At 35.4% G+C, this 21,959-nt stretch overlaps 1 protein-coding gene across 1 annotated transcript; it reads right to left on the bottom strand.

Moving 5' to 3' along the window:
• Positions 1-649: 649 nt before the first annotated feature.
• On the bottom strand, positions 650-20,194 carry Stt3B (catalytic subunit 3B of the oligosaccharyltransferase complex). Its single transcript, XM_064695419.1, has 5 exons — positions 18,737-20,194; positions 17,261-17,451; positions 3,179-3,649; positions 827-1,025; positions 650-768 (listed from the first exon to the last, which is right to left on the bottom strand). The coding sequence occupies exons 1-5, from the start codon at positions 20,126-20,128 to the stop codon at positions 697-699; spliced, it is 2,325 nt and encodes a 774-aa protein (XP_064551489.1). The 5' UTR covers positions 20,129-20,194; the 3' UTR covers positions 650-696.
• Positions 20,195-21,959: the final 1,765 nt, after the last annotated feature.

Raw genomic sequence — 21,959 nt, 5'->3', positions numbered from 1 at the left:
TTCTCTTAAACGCTTTGGGTATAGTAGAGAATTCGAAGTTTTCGACTATAGATTTACCCTCTTTCTTTTGGAGAAAAATTATTAACGATTCTTTTAATATGGTCGGAAAAGATTTTGTGTTTACAGACAATAAAAATAGTTTGAAGTCGACTTTCAGAATAAGATCATTGACTTTCAGAATAAGACCTTGCCAAATTCTGCCTTATGAAAACAACGGACGATCCGCTAATTTCGATTCCTGAACAGGCACCGCTCGTCGATCAATGACCAATTCCAAAGTAGGATGAATGGGGTCTTCAGGATGTAAAAGGGTCAATCCTGTACACAAACTGTCGAGTGTATCCAACAGAATTACCAAATCAAAAGATGTGTCTCTTGTGGTACGCACCCCATTATCCTGCAATAGGGACATCTTATGTGTACCATCAATAAAGTTCTGTGACATAGAGGGCAACAGAAAGGTAGAATCTATTGGCGATAACCAAGCAATATCCGAAAGATTGAAGTCGCCAAGAACGACCAAGAAGTCCTCGTCAAAAAGTAGTATTGCAGATAAGAGATCGTTAGTTCCCAGTCTTGCCAACTGACGTGCTCTGTATTCCACATCGAAAACCATGTCCCTTAGCAGGTTTAAAAAAGTTAAACAAACTTATTTATTCATTGTTTTTATTGCAGTCAAATTTGAATAAATGTAACTTATTTTAACGTTCTTTTTCCTTTCACAACAATTGGTCGATTTCGAATTAATCCTTTGCGTTTTTTTAAGTTCTGAAATTTGAGTTCATTATAAAATATGATTTCTATATATTAACATAGTAAAAAATACCTTTCTAGATATGAAGTTTGTTGGTGGAATAAGCCTATCCTTAGCCTTTAAGGATGGTCTATTAAACTCGAATGGCTTCTTCACTCTGTAGATTCGAACCAACCAGTGTTCTGTTGTATATGCCTCTTCCAAAAATGTCAAATCGAAATCTTTATTGCCTATTACAGCATTACGGGTCCGATCATATCCAGAAGGCCCCCTAATAACGAGAAAATTGGTTTTTGTATTTAGCACATAGTTAGCATTAATATTATTGTAGACAGTTCGTGAATAGCAAAAATACTGTGTGCAACTCTAAAATAACTTAAATAAATTAACATACACATGCATATTACATTACATATTCTACACAAACGATTTAAAAGAATGTGAAAGCGTTGTTTAAAAGCGAATGGCGGTTCGTTTAAGCGAACCCCGTTGCATTTGTCTTTTATTTAAACAGCCTTTATTAAATTTAATACAAACGAGTAAAAGTGCCCTAGCCTGGCAGCGCCGAGCCGCCATTAGAAACATTCTTTCTTCCTTATATACAAAACCAAAAACCCGTACGCCAGTTGTTGCGCAAATTACGCTGGGGATGTGATGCTACTCCCCTTGGCCCTTTGGTGTTTTCAGGACATGAAAGCCCATGCATATGGATCTAAAAATGAATTTTTAACAATTTTAGCTGGAAAGGGCGGAAGCGTCAAAAATGTATCACTTTCTGTATCCGTAAATACTATACAAGAGTTTATATACCAAATTAGGCGTATTATAAGCTCAAAGAAATGATATATCCATTTCATAAAAACGAACGATTTTTTTTTATTTTAAACAAACTGGATATGTGCGGGCTATAGAAATATCGTTTAAAACTTAAACATATTTAAACTGACGCATTCATACAAACGGGCAGACAGACAACGGCCAATTAGGTGATACTATCTCCCGATGAACTGGTGTGTTTAGTTGCGTTAACAGTCAGCCCTCAGCACTGAGCTAAATAGCATAAGAGCATTGAGTCTTCGTTACGCAAAACTACTTGTGACTTACCATTCACAACTACTACAAGTCAACAGCTTAATACCGCTGACATATATTCAGTTTTTGAATGTGTGATCTGGAAGCAAGAATAACTAAATTAAACACCGTTATGTCAAATGAAAGAGATAATAGCACTTCATCCACGCTTGCAGCATCATATTCAATTTGATTTCTGGCAAGGTGGAGCGTCATATAATTACGAGACGGCTTATTGTCTCAGACCTGTCATGTCAATTTTTTTAATCCAGTTCCTTTGCGTTAAAAGTGCAGACCGGCAACAGAACTAATACCTCGAAGAAGATTGTCGGAGAGAAGTTGAAATATATATATATACTTCAAACCAATAACAATAGCCAAATAAAGATATAGCGTTTATGTTAAATGACTACGCTTGCAATACTGCCGTCCTAAAAATCTCTAGAGTTATCTGTCACATCCGTATTCTTCCGCTTTCTGGTTTGGAAAAAACTATATTTTTTCACAGCTTTAGAGGCAAAAGTAAATTAGGGTATAAAGTTTGCGCAAATGTATGAAACAGGCAAAAGAAAGGTATCCGACCCCTTAACGAGTGTATATTCTTGATTTAAATCAACAGCTTTCGTCAAAAACGATAAGAGCCAATGACTTGATATTGTAAACGTTGGTTGTCGTTCTTCACGCGCAGATAGATCGATAAGAATCGGCATCCTGTTTTTTTACTTTATCTCAAAGCTTATAAAAGCTAGATACACCAAAAATTAATCTGCGTGCTCTAGTATGTAATATCTAGAATATTTCGCTTTTTAGATACCGAAGGAAGCACAGTCATTACGTATAGAGCGTATCAAGAGGCGTACGAGTTCGTGTGAGCTCCTTTTTGTGTACAGACTAAGGAACTCATATTTGTTTTTGTATATCTTATTATTTCAAACATCTATAAACTGATTAGAATATTGGCTGGAAAATCTTATTAATTTTAAAGAAGATTCCTCCAAAACTTATTGACTTCTTTGCATAATGTACATAGGCGGATGAATAGCAATAGAGGCTTGTCTACATTGTTACGGCTACATTAAAATTGTCGTTATTTATTAATTTTGTTTAAACCCATTTAAATATACATTTTATTCATTTAATTACCGCAATTATATACGAGAATTTAAACATCGGATGTTTAGCTTACCAATAAACTGAGGCAAAATGCACAAAATTCATAGTCTATTTAGTTTGCAAACAAATAATAATCCAAACGTTATACATTAGCGAAATAATTAAAACATTCCATATAATTAAAACTATGAGATCTAAATGTAATGTGTAAAACAGAATATTATAAATAATTATTTTTACCTGTAATCCAATTTTAATTCCCCAAAGCGGTAGTAGCTCAATTTGTACATCAGACAGTTTAGCAAAGCAGGCGCACCCTCTGCGTCTACTCTAAATTCACCACGATCGGTAAAAAAATCGCTTTCCTTTATATCTTTTGGATGTTCTCCTTCCGCAATTCGAACCATCCAGAGGAACTTATTTATATCATCACCAGAATAGCCAATCACACCTCCAAATATTACTAGAACAAAGTCCACATCTAGAGATGTCATTATTTCATAAGACTTTTCCTCAGTCGATGACATCGCTTTGCCGACTAAAGCTATATGGCTATTATTCCAAGTATTATTGTCAACTAGCGTTGTTCTGTTGGCCATTCCGGCAATTTGGTAACCATAATCCCACCAAGACATTATGCGAGCATCATCTGCAGTGTTTTGAGAGAGCCAATAATACGCTTCTCTAAAATCATCCAATATATTTCGTGATCTATAATAAAATATATTAATATAAATAAATATACATATATTATGAATAGGCACAAGGAGGAAGGGCTAAGATTAAATACCCTTGTAAAATATCGATGGTTTTGGAGATATGTGTGGAGGATAGTGAAAAAAAAATACAACAACAAATTTGTCGACCGGTTATTTCTTAAAGTTTATCTGATATAGTAGTTCGATGTAGAAACCATTTTTTTTTCAGATGTGCATATATGTGCATATTGAAACTAAAAATGATTAGTTTCGTCGCTATCTTGAATAACAAAAAAAAATTCTTCATACAAAGACTTAATTTTTGACCGATAGTTCCTATGCTATATGCAGCTATATGAGAAAGTGGCCCGATGTTGATAAGATTTTGCTTATATGTAGAGTATAGAAGAACAAAAAAAAAATAACAATAAGTGGTTTGGTCAAGTAATCGTGATAAAACATTTTTTAATTTTTGTCTGATCATTCTAATGGCAGCTCAATAATATAGTGCTACAATCCGATCGGACCTGTGCAAAGTTCCACTAAGATAACTTAAAACACGCCAGAGGTTCAAGTCGGGAGCTCCCGACTAGGGGATATCCTGAACCATCTTTTTCCAACCCCAAATGGAGCTTGCGCTACACGCTCGTTTGCTTTAGTAGTAATAAAGATACTTTAAAAAAGAAAAAGTTTCCTCGGCAGGGTTCGAGAACTCGCAACTGACCGCACTACTCGCTGCCGCCTCTACTCAATAGCCACAACAATAATTTTTAGCGTCTAGCTCTTATAAGTTTTTTAGATCCTTGCGTTCATACATACGGACGGACCGACAGACAGACGGACATAGCTAGATCGACTCGGCTGTTGATGCTGATCAAGAATATATATACTTTATGGGGTCGGAGATGCACCCTTTTGCCTGTTACATACATTTACACAAATACATTATACCGTTTTTATCCATATTTAATGGGTTCAGAGTATACAAATACACTAGTTTGCATTGGAACAGACACGCGGGAGTTACCAACTCGATCCCCTCTATGCTCCTCCAGTGAAGCTACCTCACTCACCATGGCACAAAAACCTGTCAACTGGAGCACAAATTCGAACCCGTTACCCCCGTTGTACACCATGACATTATCAAGTTGTTGGCTAGCAGCCGTTGACTTGGCACGCAACATCCGGAGCAATGTAAATGTATTCAAGGAAAAAATAAATAAAATAAAGACTCCAAACACATGCATACTTACATATGCATTTATTTCTCCAGAATGTATAATTCTATGAGAAATCAATTTCGACTCGAGCTTCGAACTGCTAAGCAAATATAAGTATAAGCCTCCACCTAATCGCCGGTTAGAGTCTTCATTGTTGCATTTTCTCTCAACCTCTTCCGAAGCACCGACGCCACTTTTGGCTGTTCCCAGCAACTTGGATTTATCCTCAATGTTGCTGACATTGCCTTCTCCAAGGGATTGACCGAATATCACCCCTTCGGTATGCCCTGGAGTAATCCCTGTTTCTGTAATTCCCATTTTCTGACCGCAAGGGTAGACCCAAGCACAATATAGTCCAGATTGTTAGCAGGCTTTCCGGCTTTCTTCTGACACTACTTACGATTCAATTGCTGCTTGTATTGCTAGCAAATCATTCTGCTAACATATCTATATCTAAATTTCATTTCTCCACTGCATGTGAAATAGCGTCATTCAAAATTAATGATTCACATGATTCGTTGCCAATCATTTGAGATACTTAATTTTCCCTCCTCACAAGATTAAAGCAAAAAGCGAAACCAGCCTTTCTCTTTCACCCCTGAGGGTCCTTTCTATACAAGGCTACTATAAATGTCACAAACTTAAAAATCTTTTTATGGCTAGCACATTATTTGATTCAGACATAATCGCAGAAACATGATAAAATTCAACCTCATCTGATGGTGCAGTTTTTTCGAACAGATTCATTGTCCAACTTCTTCTGATATTCATATATACACATATAACATATAACTTGTATTAAAGAAGTTTCTACACAGGAGCGTGATAATGACCCATTTATCGAGTTGTGTGATTTTAATTTACCGAATACCCCCTAGACCTTTCGTTGTTTTCAATTCAATTTTTAACATTAAATAGAACACTTGAATCTTGTATTTGTCAACGATTACCTTTTTTATATCTGTTTCTCAGAATGCATATCACCATACTTTAGGGGTTATAATGTTCAATTGCAATCCTTTTGGCTTTTATTTGTCAGTGTCCAACAAACCCGCCATTGCATTCGCAAAGGAAACTATTCCAGGCTTAATCAGCGCATGCATGCAACAGACTGGTCATATTTGTATGACTCGGTTGATATGAATATTGCTTTTAATGTTTATTTATTTTACCCTCAATTCCCTCTAAGATGAATGTATTCGCAACTCAATCCCTTCCATTGCTTCTTCTAAGCTTGCTTACTCACTCCCAGACTATCAAACTTAAGAAATATTAAGTCTAAATATTTTAAAAAGTATAATAAGTCTGGTTCGAGTATTGACCTCATAGCCAAGTCAAACTTATTTTTTTCGGAATTCTCAGTGCAACGAGATAATTAACCTCTTTACTAATAATTAACCTCTTTACTAATTGTTTCCAATCAACTTACTCCTCTGTCTGTCCCTCATAATATTATTTGCTCTAGTTCTATACTTATTCTGACTTTCCACACCTTTTAAAAGAATTTTATGTTATTACTTTTACCTGCAATCCCTATTATCCCTATTATTTGAAAAAATAAATCCTTTGCATCATTTCTGCAAATCTGTTCTTTCCCTTGTTCAACATGGATTCGTAAAGAATCGAACTACGACCAACCTGCTTGAATTTACGTTCTTGGTAAATGATGCTTTCCTTTCTAGAATGCCAACTGATGTCATCTACACTGACTTTAGTTAGGCGTTTGACTCTGTGCACCATGAACTTTTATTCCTTAAACTTGACTGTTTAGGTTTCCCTTCGTCTCTTTTGCCTTGGATTTCTTCGTTTTTAAAAGGTAGAACCCAAAGAGTCATGCTGAGACTGACTGCCTCGAAACAGGTTCACGTAACTTCTGGTGTACCTCAAGGTAGACAGCTTGGACCTTTATTTTTTACTCTTTTTATGAACGATCTCCCTACTGATATATCACATGCCAATGTACTTATGTATGCGGAAGAAGTTAAACTCTTCTTTCATACAGTGATCCCCAATATCACTTTCATCTACAAGATGATTTGAACGCTATGCAACTCTGGTGTTCGGAAAATCAATTGCATCTAAAATGTTCAAAGTATATGTTTATAACCTTTAATATATATAACCGATTGTATAACTGACAAGATAAGGTGTATTACAAACCTTACCTAGTCAGTTATACCATCGACAATACTCCATTGCAACGTATACTAACAGTTAATGATCTGAGCCTTCTTTTTGATTCCAAATTGTACTTCAATTTTCATATAGCTACCATCGTTAAAGAGGCCAAATGTGTACTTGGATTCTTGAATATTGCTCTTGCATCTGGTCTTCGCTGAATAATAATTTACAGGTTCGTATTGAGTCAGTTCAGAAGCAATTTCTGCATTTTGCCTTACGAGGTTTAAATTAGGAGCCCAATCTTCGGTTGCCATCATACTCCAGCAGCTATTTCTTCCTGATCATCCTTCGTTAACCAACATAAATTCTTCTTTTTTGTTAAGACGTCTTCAATTCTTTGCTCCGACCAGATCTACCAGAAATTATCGCCTCTATTCCTACCTAGGTGCACATCAGACTACTTTATGCACAACTATTTTCGTGTATAATGCAAGGATTGCAATAGTTTGTAAAACGTGTCCTCCACCGAACTTTCTCTCACCCTAAATTTCACGGAGTCGGTGATTTCCTGTCACTATCTCTCTATCCTATCTCATACTATTCTAAAGACTAGTACATACTTTAATATTTTTTAATATCTCATTTTCCATTTTTTATTTATTGTCTATTCTAAAATGATAGTCAATTAAGATTATTTTGAATTTTTACTTAAGAATACTATTTACTTAACTATACTAACAGTTTACTTCTTAGCTAATAACATCACTGGGAAAAATAGCTGGCCGGTACTGCAAATAAAATACCTCCATCGTGTCGGTGATTATTAGAAATATTTTCATTATGATTAAATTTTATTTTGAAACTCTTATACTTATAATTCGGTTGGCACTCATGTTGTCGACTATTAATAAATAAATACACATACAAGGAAAAACTCTAAAAATAATATCACAATAAATAACTAATAAATAATACAGAATAATTGTCAAAGAAAATACGTTTTAGAATCACTAGAACACGGTCAGAGATTAACGCCACTAGTTTACTAGAAAGAAGATAATTTATTCCGGCAACGCATTAGGACCCCTCCCTGCCACCGCGTCGGGACCTGCTCCTAACCTAACTCCTACCATCATGGGAATAACTAACATTGCAGCCTCTTTAAGCCTCACTGAAAAGTTTGCCTTTATTAAGGAATAACCCACCGTTAACGGGTCTCCAGGACAACTGAATGAATTCATTACGGTTGTAATACAGGGGCACCAATCAGACTCCCTATGGCCTACTAAGTGCTATTAGGAACAAAATCGTTGGCAGAGCTAACGAAGCTTAAATTGACTAAAGCTGTTGTTCTTCGCGAATTGCAATAGTTCCCTGATAACTTGTCTTTATAACGACTTCTCTCTGCTATAACAAAACTATATAATTTTATATACATACATTTTTGCTCAGTAATAATAAGTAATATTTGAAATGAAGCATGTTTCAAAACAATTTAAATTGGCTTCACTTTAATTACAATTACCACACTTCCACAATTCAGTACAAGAAATGTATCTCATGTATGTATTGTCATGGAATGTATCCCTAGCCAAAAATATTTGAACCGTCCCTGTTCAAACAAAACAAGGCAATTTCTACTGCAATCGGACAGCCTATATCGAGAATATGTTAATTTCAGAGGGGATATATTTGATGAATTAAGTATAATGGAGGTAGTCAATTCTTCTCTTATTCTTCTTCTGATAAATATAACCGTCACTATGACTCTGAATGCTTGACTAAACTACTATCTACTATCTTCACCAACAATATTAAATACTATATACGAACATCGGACAAGAAACCAGTCTACGCTAAATCATACCGATACCCCTAAGGCTTAAACCAGAATTTTAATATAAAATGCTCAAACAAGATATCAAGACTATTTATTTAAATTAAAGGTAAGCCCAAATCCGAACTATATACTATCCATACAAAACTACTTCACCCCAAAGAATAGGAAGCAAATTAAATCCTTCCTCGGACTCCTCGGCTACTACCTTATATTTATTAAAACTTTGCCCGCATTAGAAAACACCAAACGACACAAAACCAGTCATTGTCCATAAACAAGTCTGTGAAACATTCGACTTTTTCAAAACATTGAGGACATACGAAGACCCACTTTTAATATACCCTAACTTTAAGGAACACTTTATATTAACCGATGCGAGTAACAGTACCATTGGCGCTGTCTTATCTCAGGAATCACTAAAAAACGATAGGTTAGTTTTCTTTGCCAGCCGTACACTGCCCGCCGAAGAAGTCCGACACTCAGCTACAGAAAAAGAAATTCTACAAATCATTGGAAAATAATTCATTCTATAATCAGACCACAAACCATTAACATGGGACAAGCAACCATTCTCAATAAATGACAACTACTTTATTAGGAATGCCAATTTGTTTACAAAAGAAGCGTCCCAGAACGTAACCGCTGACGCATTAAGCCGAATTCAACCCCATGCCGAGGCTTACTTTAACGACGTAACTTCAGAAAATGCCACAGATAGCGTCACAATACTTTCTTCACAACAAATATTGGTAGACGGCATCCCAATAGCTGAAAAACACTTGAAGGATTTTAACCCACATTTCAACCAGGTCAGCGTATGACATTAAAATCTAACAAAACATGCGTAATCCACCGACATTTAAAAAAATGTTAAGAAGTCTATTCAAAATATTTTGCTAAACTTAAAGAGAACACAACATTGATTAAAATACAACCAATCATAAATAACGATTAAAAAATAATAACACATTTAATATACAATGTTCTAAATTCAATACGAATTCGATCAATAAAATTACTAAATACACACACTACAAATCTTAAATAAAATAACCTTTAACATAGACCTCCTAGCTAACCATTTAAGTAACGTAACAGAAAGTATGCTATTAATAAATTGCTAACAAGTATCCACAACAGTAATGTGATCTTTAAAATACGAATCACAAATTTCGACGAATAAAATTAGAATTTCGCATGCATTATACCTCTCCCTATAAACAAAACACAATTTGTAATAACCCCTAAATTAAAAGCCTATAATAAGCACATCATTTAGAACGACTATTTAAAAACAGATAATAAACAATATTGCAACAACGCTTTTCATCGATAATATCAACAACGACAACCAAGTATTTACGGAAGAAAACTCCCGGAAGTAGTCATACTATAAAAGTCTTAACTCTCCAAAGACTTAATATTGATTCATTATTTCCATGCAACGTACCATCCATTTTAACCGATCTATATCCCGGAATACTATTATACTCTCATTTTGGGAGGGGGATGAGTTACCAACTCGATCCCCCTTTCTGCCCAGTAAAACACCTGACTCACCATAGCGCTATTAACTGTCAACCGTGAAATTAGGCTTCGTAACCCCGAATTGTATATCTTGACATTTTCAAATTGTTGGTCAGCAATCGCCGACTATGAAACAGTGTTCAAAAGAACATGATCCATTAAAATATTTTTGTGATTATAAAATCAGTCAGAACAAATTAATTCAGTCAGAACAATAATTTCGTAAAATATTCTGGAAAGACATTATCTAATCCGCAAAGAAATCGTCTATCATCGTATCTAGCTTTAAATGTTGTAATTTTCGCTATGTGTTATTTGATTTTGATTTTGATTTTAATGCAATAATGTTAATACAGGTTGATGAAAAATATAAAACTTTTTTTCGAGCTTTCCCTGCATTTTAAAGTCAAATAAGTCAGAGGTTCTAGCCGGGAGCTCCTGACTAGGGGACACCCTGAACCCTCTTATTCCAACACCCAATGCAGCTCGCGCTTCGCGCTTGTTTGTAGTAATATAGATAGAGAAAAAAACCTTGGCAGGGTTCGAACTCGCAACTGACAGCATTACTTGCTACCGAATCTACTCAACAGCCACACCAGCAAAAAAAAAACGAGAAGGAAGGGCTATCTTCAGCACGCCGACGATTTAATACCCTTGCAGACCCAACCTTTTCATAATGTTCATGTCTAAGAAGCACAGGGAAAAAAGTTAATGACGAGTATGGCTAAGATGTCTTGAAAAACAAAAAAGTTTTCCATACATCAACTTAATTTTCGACCGATCGTTCCTATGATATGATATAGTAGTCCGATCTTAATAGGATTTTGCATACATATGGGGAGCATAATAAAACAAATAAATGCCGAGTTTTGTCAAGATATCGTGAAAAACAAACAAATTTTCCATACAACAACTTAATTTTCGACCGATCGTTCCTATGGCAGCTATATGATATAGTGATCTGATCTTAATAGGATTTTGCATATATATGAGAAGCCTATTAAAACTAATAAATGCCGAGCTTGCCAAGATATATTTGTAAACAAAAATGTTATTCATACAAGAACCTACTTTCCGACATATCGTTCCTATGGCAGATATATGATATAGTGGTCCGATCCAGCTGGTTTTGACATATGAACTGCGTGCAGCAGAAAGAGGGACTTCTGCAAAGTTTCATAAAGATAGCTTTAAAACTGAGAGACTAGTTCGCATAGAAACAGAAATACGGACAGACGGCCATGGCTATATCGACTCGGCTGTTGATACTGATCATGAATATATATATTTTATGGGGTCGAAGATTTCACCGTCTATGCTTTACACATTTCACGACAAAATTATAATACCCTCTGCAAGGGTATAAAAAGAGTTTCCTCGATAGGGTTCGAACATACCGCACTACTTACCGCCGCCCCTACTCAATAGCCACAACAATAATTACATCTTAATAAGAAAAAAAAAGAATTAAAATAGCAGCACAGAAAACAATACAATAGCAATTACAATGCTGTTGATAAGATTCTAAGACGCACATGAATGTGTGTGTATAAATGTATACAGAAATACTTGGAATTTGCGGTTGCTGCCCCAAACTCGAGGCCAGCAATAACATGTTTTATTTAATAACTCCTGTGTTTCTTAACCGATTTTGATGAAATTTTCTACATCTTATTTTACTATAAAATATTCGTGTATTATCAAAAAGTCAATTGAATTTCAATTGTGGCTTATTTTGGTGGGCAGCATAAATTGATGTTTTCACTTGTGGTTATAGCGGAAAGGTAGTGATAGGTAAATGATGAAAGATATTTATATATATATAGTATTCTCAAGTTTGGTGACTCTGGCTCTTATTATTTACCAAAATTGCTAAAAAAAAAAAAACAGGATTTCGATATCGATTTTTATCGATTACTTTGAAACGGGGCAAGTTATCGAATATCCGAAACAATCTCGATCTCCGCGGGGACCAGAAGGACCTACAGCTAAAATTTCAAGTCTCTAGCTCTTAAAGGTTCTGAAATCCCTGCGTTCATACATACGGTCAGACTGACGGACATGGCTAGATCGACTCGGCTATTGATGCTGATCAAGAATATATATACTTTATGGGGTCGGAGATGCTTCCTCTTTCTGCCTTTTACATACATTTGCCCAAATGCATTATACCCTTTTTACCAATTTTTAATGGGTTCAGGTTATAACAAGATAGAGGCGCTAGTCGGCAGTTCGCGGCTAGGGATACCCTGAACCCTCTTCTACTAACACCAAAGGCAGCTCGCTCTACGAGCTCATTTGCTTTAACAGTAATTAAAATAAAAAGAAAAAATTTTCCTCGATATGACTAGAGCTCGTAGCAGACCACCCCAGTTGCCAACGTCAACAGCTACACCAGCAATTGAGACCTGATGGGAAAAAAAGGATTAAAATAGCAGCAACAATTGCAATTGCAATGCTGTTGCTAGAATTCAATTGCAATTTACCAAAAAACGTTTTCTTTATTAACTTATGTGTTTCCAAACCGATCTTGATTAAATTTTCAACAATAGATCTTATTATGCTATTCTCAAAAAGACAATTGCAATAAAATTGTAGCTTAAATTGATGGAAAGTTCAAATTGGTGTATTTATTCAATTTGTGGCTATGGTGTGTAGGCGGGTCGGTGGCAATGGCAATGTCTATAAAAACCGAAGATATTTGCTTAAAAAACAGGATTTCGATATCGATTTTTATCGGGGCAAGTTATCGATTATCGGAAACAAACTCGTACTACGCTAAAATTCGTGACTGTAATTTATTCTTTTTATACCCTGAACCCATCGAAAATGGGTAAAGAGGGTATAATGTATTTGTGCAAATGTATGTAACAGGCAGAAGGAAGCATCTCCGACCCCATAAATAATATATAATCTTGATCAGCATCAACAGCCTAGTCGATTTAGCCATGACCTGGTTTAGTCTGTCCGTGCGTCCGTCCGTATATATGAACGCAAGGATCTCAAAACCTATAAGAGCTAGAGACTTGAAATTTCAGCTGTAGGTCCTCCTAGTCCATGCGCAGATCGAGTTTGTTTCCGATAAACGATAACCTGCCCCGCTTCCAAGTAATCGATAAAAATCGATATCGAAATCCTGTTTTTTTTTTTTTTTTTTTTAGCAATTTTGGTAAATAATAAGAGCTAGAGTCACCAAACTTGACATGTAGCTTCTAGAATAGTAAATATATTTCAAGTATCTTTCATTTTATACCTATCGCCACCTCCCCGCTACCACCACAATAAATCATGTAAGTAAGCCAACTTGTATTGCCTATCTTATTAAGACACAATTTAAATGCAATTGTCATTTTGAGAATACACGAACATTTTATAGTACAATAAGATATTCTACTGAAAATTTCATCAAGGTCGGTTAAGAAACACGAAAGAAAATGTGTTTTGGCCTGGAAACACGTGTAGCAGCAAGCGCAAATTACAAGAATTTCTGTATACATGTACACACACACACATTCATGCACGTCTTCTTTGATTTCTATCAACAGCATTGCAATTGTATTGATTTCTGTGCCCCTGGCAAGGGAACTTTTTTTTTTAATTTATTTTTATTACTACTAAAGCAAACGAGCTGCATTTGGTGTATATAAGAAGAGGGTTCAGGGTATCCCCTAATCGGGAGCTCCCGACTAGAACCTCTTACTTGTTTTTATTATATTTATAACTTAGAAGTTTTATTCTAAATTTTTCTATTTCTATATTAAGTTATTGTATGAGCTAACTAAAAAGAATTATTACGTTTTTGGCAAGAGACTTGAGTCACCAGTATTAGCCCTATTTAATTCAACAAAAGAAAGAAGATTAAATGGCAACTAGTATCTTGTTTATCAAAAAGATGTACTGAAGCAGAATTCAAATTGCTTTGAGAAGATTTCGTGTATATCTTGTAGTGTATTCATGCATGCACACTGTAAAGTTTTGTTGAAATCATTAATATTGAAATTGAAAACAATGGATATATTCAAAACCTAATCGCAAGTTAGTGACTTGATCAAAAGTAGTATAAACGGTGTCTTAAAGTTGCCCGTCTTACAGTTTAATTGCTGATCATACATCCCAGAGGCAAATACCCGAGATGTACGAAAAGTACAAAGCTGCACAAGTAAGTGCATGTTAGCATTTAACATAATTATGCTAAGTTAGAATTGTAAGCTACGATAAGCTTTGCTAGAATTCAATAAAACCGAAATCAACCAAGTAAGACGTCTTTTGATCACATGGCGGCCGTGTCAGGACCAACGCACATCTATTGTCCTGAATATGATAGGCTATCCAAATGTGGAAAAGAGCAGCACAAAAATAAAATAAATAAATTAATAATAAGTCAAATTCAAATGGTCATACCTAGAATTGAAAAGAAGTGCCCCGACGACTGCGCGGGACAGCGTTCCAGGGTCTTAACGAGACTGTGCAAAAAGAACGTTAAGTACGAATGAACCCAAGAATGAAATGATGCTTTCTAATACCTTAATAAGGCACTAATGAAACCTACTTTACTGCAATACCCTGACATCATCAATGAATTCCGCACTATCACGGATGCTTACAGCATCTGGAGCATTATTCACACAAGATTAAAAGCTGGGCAATTTAACATTTCAGCCCATAAGTCCACGGAAAGCGTTTCACAGTAGACCTGAAGGGGAACGATATCTGTGTTGCCGATGCACTGTCGTGCATAACAATAAATTATGAAGGTTACAGATATACAACTAAACAAAAAATGTTTAGTTAAAACTAAAGAGCAAAAAATAATGCCCCAAATCTACGAAGTTAAAAAATGGATAGAAATAAGTGTTGTGTTGTGTAAATGTTGAGCATAGTGGAATTAGGCTGTAAGATTATGAAAATAAACAATATGACATTACCCGCTCATCATCATCAAACAATTGGCACCATAGAGTGAAGTCATCGGCCTTTAACCAAATATGTTTGTTCATCCATTTCTTTCGACAGAAGTGATTGGGACGTATGGTATGCAATTACTTCATCTACTGTTTTAACACAACATCGATAGTATATGAATACTACCCACATGAACTTGTCTTTGGTAGGTCACCAAGACAATTCATTGATTATAGTAAGATAAATAAGATAAAGCCCATATATAATGTAGTTTATTATGAGAAGAAGCTATGCAAGAACGAGAGAAAGAAACGCGAAAACAGATTTACAACTAAAATAAAAGGGTTTAAGATTACTTTATGCTTAGATATGAAACTGTGCATAAATTAGATGAAAATTATCCAGTACTCTATGAAATAGATGATAGAGATAATATAAAAATTATAATGGGAAAATGGCAAATAATATAAAACAAACACACGTCGTAAATATTGCCATTGACAACAATGAATATATTTAAAACATAACCGCAAGCCACGATCAAATATAATAATATGATCACTTGAAGGTTTCCCGTATTACAGCATAAGTGCTGACCATACATCCAAAAAGCGAATGTCAGAGAGCGCTATGTACGAGAAGACCACAGCTGCACGCGAACCAATACTTTCATCTTAAAATATATGCATGAGTACTCTCTCCCCCTTAGAGCATAATTATGCTAGGATAAAACTCTACGATAAGCTTTCATTTAGAACATTATGGTCCAATAGATAGAAATACTTCCAAAAGCATATGTGGGCATATGGGCTTCACAGGAAATATTTTCTAAAATGGATAAGTAAATGATGAAAATGGATCTTTAAAAACAAGTTTAACACACCTGTTTTCCGCGATATTCTACAACTGCGTGGTATTTCCCTAAAACCGATTCTTAGTGTGCACCGTTATCACATGAGGTAACTACAGTAAAAATTTTAGCATTCCATGCAATTACGGTTTCGGCTGTGCGTTGAGTACCAATCAATTAGGACAAACAATTATACAGATATTTAAAGCAAGTGGCAAGCATCTACTAAGACCTGTAAAATATTGAATTCCTAGATTATGACTGGGATATTATCTATTAATAAAAATTAATAAATAAAGACTGTGGATTCCCATCTGGAAAACTGTATTGTTCCTCACAGAAGCAACACCATAAATCCCTAACAAAACCCCTAATTCAATATAGAAATAATAATTGCAATGGATAGGGGTGACATATCCTTACAACATAATTCCCATCCTTACAACTAGCTTCGACTTGGCCGACTACGATGCTATCAAACCTATCCTTAATCGTCGATCAATTGATGGCATTACGAAAATAAACTTAATATTTAATGATCAATAAACTGGTTTTTCTAAAAATCTTTTCAGTTGTTGAGGACATTAGCAAAAATGGATGAAGGTAGAGTGACTTTTCTCACTCTATTGGACTATAGTAAGGCCCATGGGATAGCAGACCCTAGTAATCTGATACATCAATGGATTAACGCGTTGAGAATATATTAAGCAGAGCATTAAAATTTGATCGTCCTCTTAACTTAGACAAAATTCAATTTTTTAATTTTGGCGCACAAAGTTATCTACAAACAAGAGTGTTGAATTCGATACTCTGAAGCGAGGGTAATATTCTGGCTTCGTATGTACACAAAAGCACACATAGATAAACACGCGCAAACGCTCGCACGCTGCGTGACGCGCAAATTTTTGACAACAATATTGCATTGTGTGTGACACTTAACTTTTAAATACTGGATTTATGATATTGGCATTCCTTTAACTTTTAAATAATGGTTTTTTGACATTGGCATTTTTTAAATTATTTTATTTTTTAAATAGCTTTTAACGTCGCTGTTGCCCTATGCGCCATTTGTCTGCTTTTAGTTATAAGCGACTTAGGGTTTTTAACAATATAAAAACGTGTTTAGTTTTAAATTCTGAAATCAAATAAAAATATCGTACTTACCCATCCTGGCTATTATGAAAAGCAAGAACTATTGATGGGCTTGAATACGCATTGCTTGTTACCCATGTACAATGAACAGCAAACATCATCAATATCATTAAAACCGCCAATATAACGATACTTTTTAAATTGGAGCTTATTCCACTGTCGTGTGTGGGATCCTGTTTGGTGCGATGTCTTAACTTCCCGGCCTGTAAGCATTGGTTACATGCAATATAATTGAAAATTAAATTGATTAAAGATTCTTTCAAATATATTCGATAAAAAATCAACAAATGGTGTTTTTATACCCTTGTAGAGGGATTTTATATTTTTTTTGCATTGAATGCGTACCGCACAGAAGGACACATCTCCGACCTCATAAAGTATATATATTCTAGATCGGCATCAACAGCCGAATTGATATAGCCTTGTCCGTCTGTTTGTTTCTATACGAACTAGTCTCTTTTTCAAAGCTATCGTCATATTACTTTATATAGGTCCCTCTTTCTTTTTAGGGCAGTACATATGTCAAGCAAGAACCTAATTTTCAACCGATCATTCAGGATATAGTGGATCAATATGATACTGATGAAGAATATATATATACTTTATGGGGTCGTCCATGGCTTCTTTGCGTTACGCATTTCATGACAAAAGCTTAAAGGCTTACTCCCTACATGCTTGTTGCCGATAAATTTACACTCGCACTATCTAATATACAATGACCTATCCAATTAGGCTGAATTTTGAGAAATGTAAATTTTTACCAAGCTCTTGGGAGATTATTTTGAAGACAATCAGATGAAAGGCAAACAACTTTCATACAGCCGTATTTCGCCAATTTTCCAATACGTGTAGAGCTTTAAAAATATGTTGAAAGCCGATCAGACGAAACTTGAAACTTCGCTCGCTGAGAATTTTGTAAGGTAGATTATATAATTGTCACTGTTAGAAGAAAGTATTTCTTGCTGAGTCAAAGTAATCATAATGACAATGCAGTGCACTTTGTGGAATCGGCTGGCATTGTGCCGTGCACTTTTCACTAATCATACTAGTGTCATATAATAAAACTGATATTGCGCTTCATTTTTTTAAAATAGGCTTAGCATGTTAACTATTTTTTTAATTAAAAGTGCAATATTTTTTGCATTGTCACCAATGTGATTCGAAAGGGGATAAATCGTAGCAATTCGCCAATAATTAAACTGCTTAAAAACAAGGTCAATTATTTTAATTTCTTCAGGCAAGTTAAAGAGTTCTAGTCGGAAATGACTGTCTAGGAGATCCTCGCGACGATTACCTTTAATTAACCATACATAATACGTTGTAATCACTGCAGTTTTGCTTATTATTCGCAAAAAGGTATACTATTGGTTTCGGTTTTTATTGTCCGATATAAGGGCATAAATATAGAATACAAATGGGTCTATATACCTCGCAAGGCTATAGTTTTAAAATTGCGACTTATGCAAGATCTTATTTGTACTGATTTACCTTATCGTATAAACTTTTCCTTTCTAATGATTCGTCCTGTTCATCAGCTTCTTGTAAAGAGTTGATTGTATTAGACATTCGTTTAGATGAATCTTCTTGAAGAAAGACGTCTAATAGCCCGGAAAAGGCAACGCCAGCGAGCATGCACACTACCGGAGTTAGTGTCAACATTAAACGAACCATCACACCCGCAAAGTAGACAGCACTTATAGCGTATAGTACCACAAAAACGCGTTCATCATTAATCTGCTTCACGCAATACCAAAGCCCAACCGGAAATGCGCACACAAGAATATGTAAGTCGAAGAAGAATGAGAACCAAGTAGTTGGCTGATGTTCCGAAACAGATGCAATAATGGGAATATGAATTTTCGCATAGCCTGTATCCCAGAGAGAATAAAATCGTCCACTCCATGGCGCTACGACGCCCATCAATGTTAATACAACGACTGCGACAAAAACAAGAGCAGCCGCCAGGAATCCACCAACAATGAATAATTTTTTAAACTCATTTCGTGATAATATAGATTGCAAGTGACGCAGAGCAGCAACGGCCATGAGCAGTACAAAAACTCCCATAGCCGCCATATGTTCACTTGTGCGTATTGGCTGGAATCCAACAAACGGTATTTGCATTGAGAGCAGGAGTCCGAGAATGTAGAATGTGCTGTAGCTTGTTAGAAGTCGCGGGGAGTATCGCCCCATTATTAGCAACACAAAAACATGCAGTGGAATCAAATTGATGATAAACACATATCCACCCCAAGCGGATACCATGTAAAAGTAGGAAATTGCTGCACCAGATGACCAGAATACGGATCCAGTTTTAACAGATCGCACCCATAGGAAGTATGTGAATTGAAGTGCAAATATGGCGATGCCTTCATTATCATAGGAACCCGCCACGGATCGGCTGATATAACCGGGCACTATAGCAATAAAACTTGCCGCAAAGAGACCAGCGCCGGGCGACCAAAGTTCCTTTGTTAATAAATACGTCGAAATGGATGTAAGGCCACTGAAAACCGGAGCCAAAAATACGCAAATGTCTCGTATATGCACTGGAATATTCAGTATGTGCAATAGGTAATGGATACTGCCAGAAGTTATCATTAATCCAGGGTACACAGTACCACCAACTATGCGGCCTAGTGGATACCAGGCTCTTTCATCAAACCAATTAAGAAACTTATACCAGCCATGTTGCACCATGTAGGCAGTTGCTCGGTAATTGAACCATGGATCGAATTCGTGAATTATTGATTCGAATCGTATGACGGCAAACAGACGAGATGAAAATCCGGCTATCCATGCAATCAGTAAGACGACAAATGTGATAAGACTACTATAGCCAGCAATCTTATTATTTAATATTTTTGAGCTTCGGTTCATTTTAAATGTAGATTTCAATACTACACTTTAAGAACACTATAAAACAACTTAGCCACGTCGCCCAAAATATACCGGCGATTACTTGACCATCACACGACATATTGTTATCGACCACATTTTCAGAACTTTTTTTATCATACAAATTAAACTAGAGGTATTCCCTTTATATATAATGTATAATCTGTTGGCATAATTATATACACTTCATTAGATCTATAAAAATTTTAGTAAGCAATATATAGAACGTCTTTCCCTATTAAATGAAAGTTATCAGACCAATTTTATTTATCACGTTCAAAACATTAAAAAAAGTAAGAGGATCTAGTCAGAAGCTCCCGACTAGGGAATACCCTGAACCCTCTTCTACCAGCACCAAATGCAGCTCGTGCTATGCGCTTATTTGCTTTAGTAGTAAATAAGAAAAATTAATAATAAAAAATAATTGTTCCCTCCGCAGGGTTCGAACTCGCAACTAACCGCACCATTTGCCGCCGCCTCTACTCAAGAGCCACACCAATAATTGAGCTTTAACGAGAAAAAAACCAATTTAAAAAGCAGCACAGAAAACAATACAATCGCAATTGCAATGCTGTTGATAGAATACAAAGCAGACGCGCATGAATGTGGTGTGTACATGTATACAGAAATTCCTGGAATTTGCGCTACTCGATGCTAACACGTGCGCACATAACTTTTGTGTATCTTAACCGATCTAAATGAAATTTTCGACAGTACATCTTGTTGTAGAATAGAATATAGAATATTTGTGTATTCTGAATTGTATTATCAATTGCATTAATTGTGGCTTAAACTAGTGGGCATTACAAGTTGGTTTATTAACTTGATTTATAGCTTTGTTGTGGTTAAGGGGAGGTGGCGATAGCTATAAAATAAAAGATATTTGATATATATATATACCATTCTAGTAGCTTTATTTTAATTTTGGCGTCTCTAGCTCTTATTATTTACCAAAATTGCTCAAAAAACAGGATTTCGATATCGATTACTTGGAAAAGGGGCAAGTTATCGAATATTGGAAACAAAATCGATCTGCGCTAACACTAGGAGGACCTACAGCTAAAATTTCTCTAGCTCTAATAGGTTCTGAGATCCTTGCGTTCATACATACGGACAGACGGAAGTACAGACAGACAGACGGACATGGCTAGATCGACTCGGCTGTTGATGCTGATCAAGAATATATATAATTTATCGAGTCGGAGATGCTTCTTTCTGCCTGTTACATACATTTGCACAAATACGTTATACCCTTTTTACCCATTTTTAATGGGTTCAGGGTATCAAAAGGGTTTGCAATAAATTAATATTCACAACAATTATCGAACATTGTGCTAAGAACCCAACATTTGACTGCATTGTGACAGGTGAAAATTACGCAATGTCTAAAATGCCATATTAACTTTTGACCGCATACAACAATAAATGATTGCACAATTCTAATCAAACCTATATTAAACAGCTTTCATTCGACAGGAAACATACCTATGAAAGGGATCAAATGACTAAAATCTTAAAAATAATGTTATTGAAGAATTAAAGAATATTAATTTGATATTTAAGGAAAATGAATGGAATTACTTAAATCTTCATTTTCGTGAGAGATATTTACATGTGATTTGCTACATACATATGTATGTACATAGTTTACGTGGAACTTAAGACATTGCTTGAATACCCTGCTGGTGTTTTTTGTTATATAATAATATGAATGTTTAATGAGCAATTAATTTTAAAAATTGCAGTTTTCTCGCATCGCATCGTAATGAATACTTAGTATGAGATTTAAGCGATGTAGGTATTTATTATCGGA

The sequence above is a fragment of the Drosophila montana genome, unplaced genomic scaffold, assembly GCF_035044405.1.
Source record: "Drosophila montana isolate Dmon_TW-CO22-7 unplaced genomic scaffold, ASM3504440v1 contig_3828_1, whole genome shotgun sequence".
Taxonomy (NCBI): Eukaryota; Metazoa; Arthropoda; class Insecta; order Diptera; family Drosophilidae; genus Drosophila; species Drosophila montana.
The sequence above is the reverse complement of the archived record's forward strand: the minus strand, read 5'-3'. Positions and strand labels throughout refer to the sequence as shown.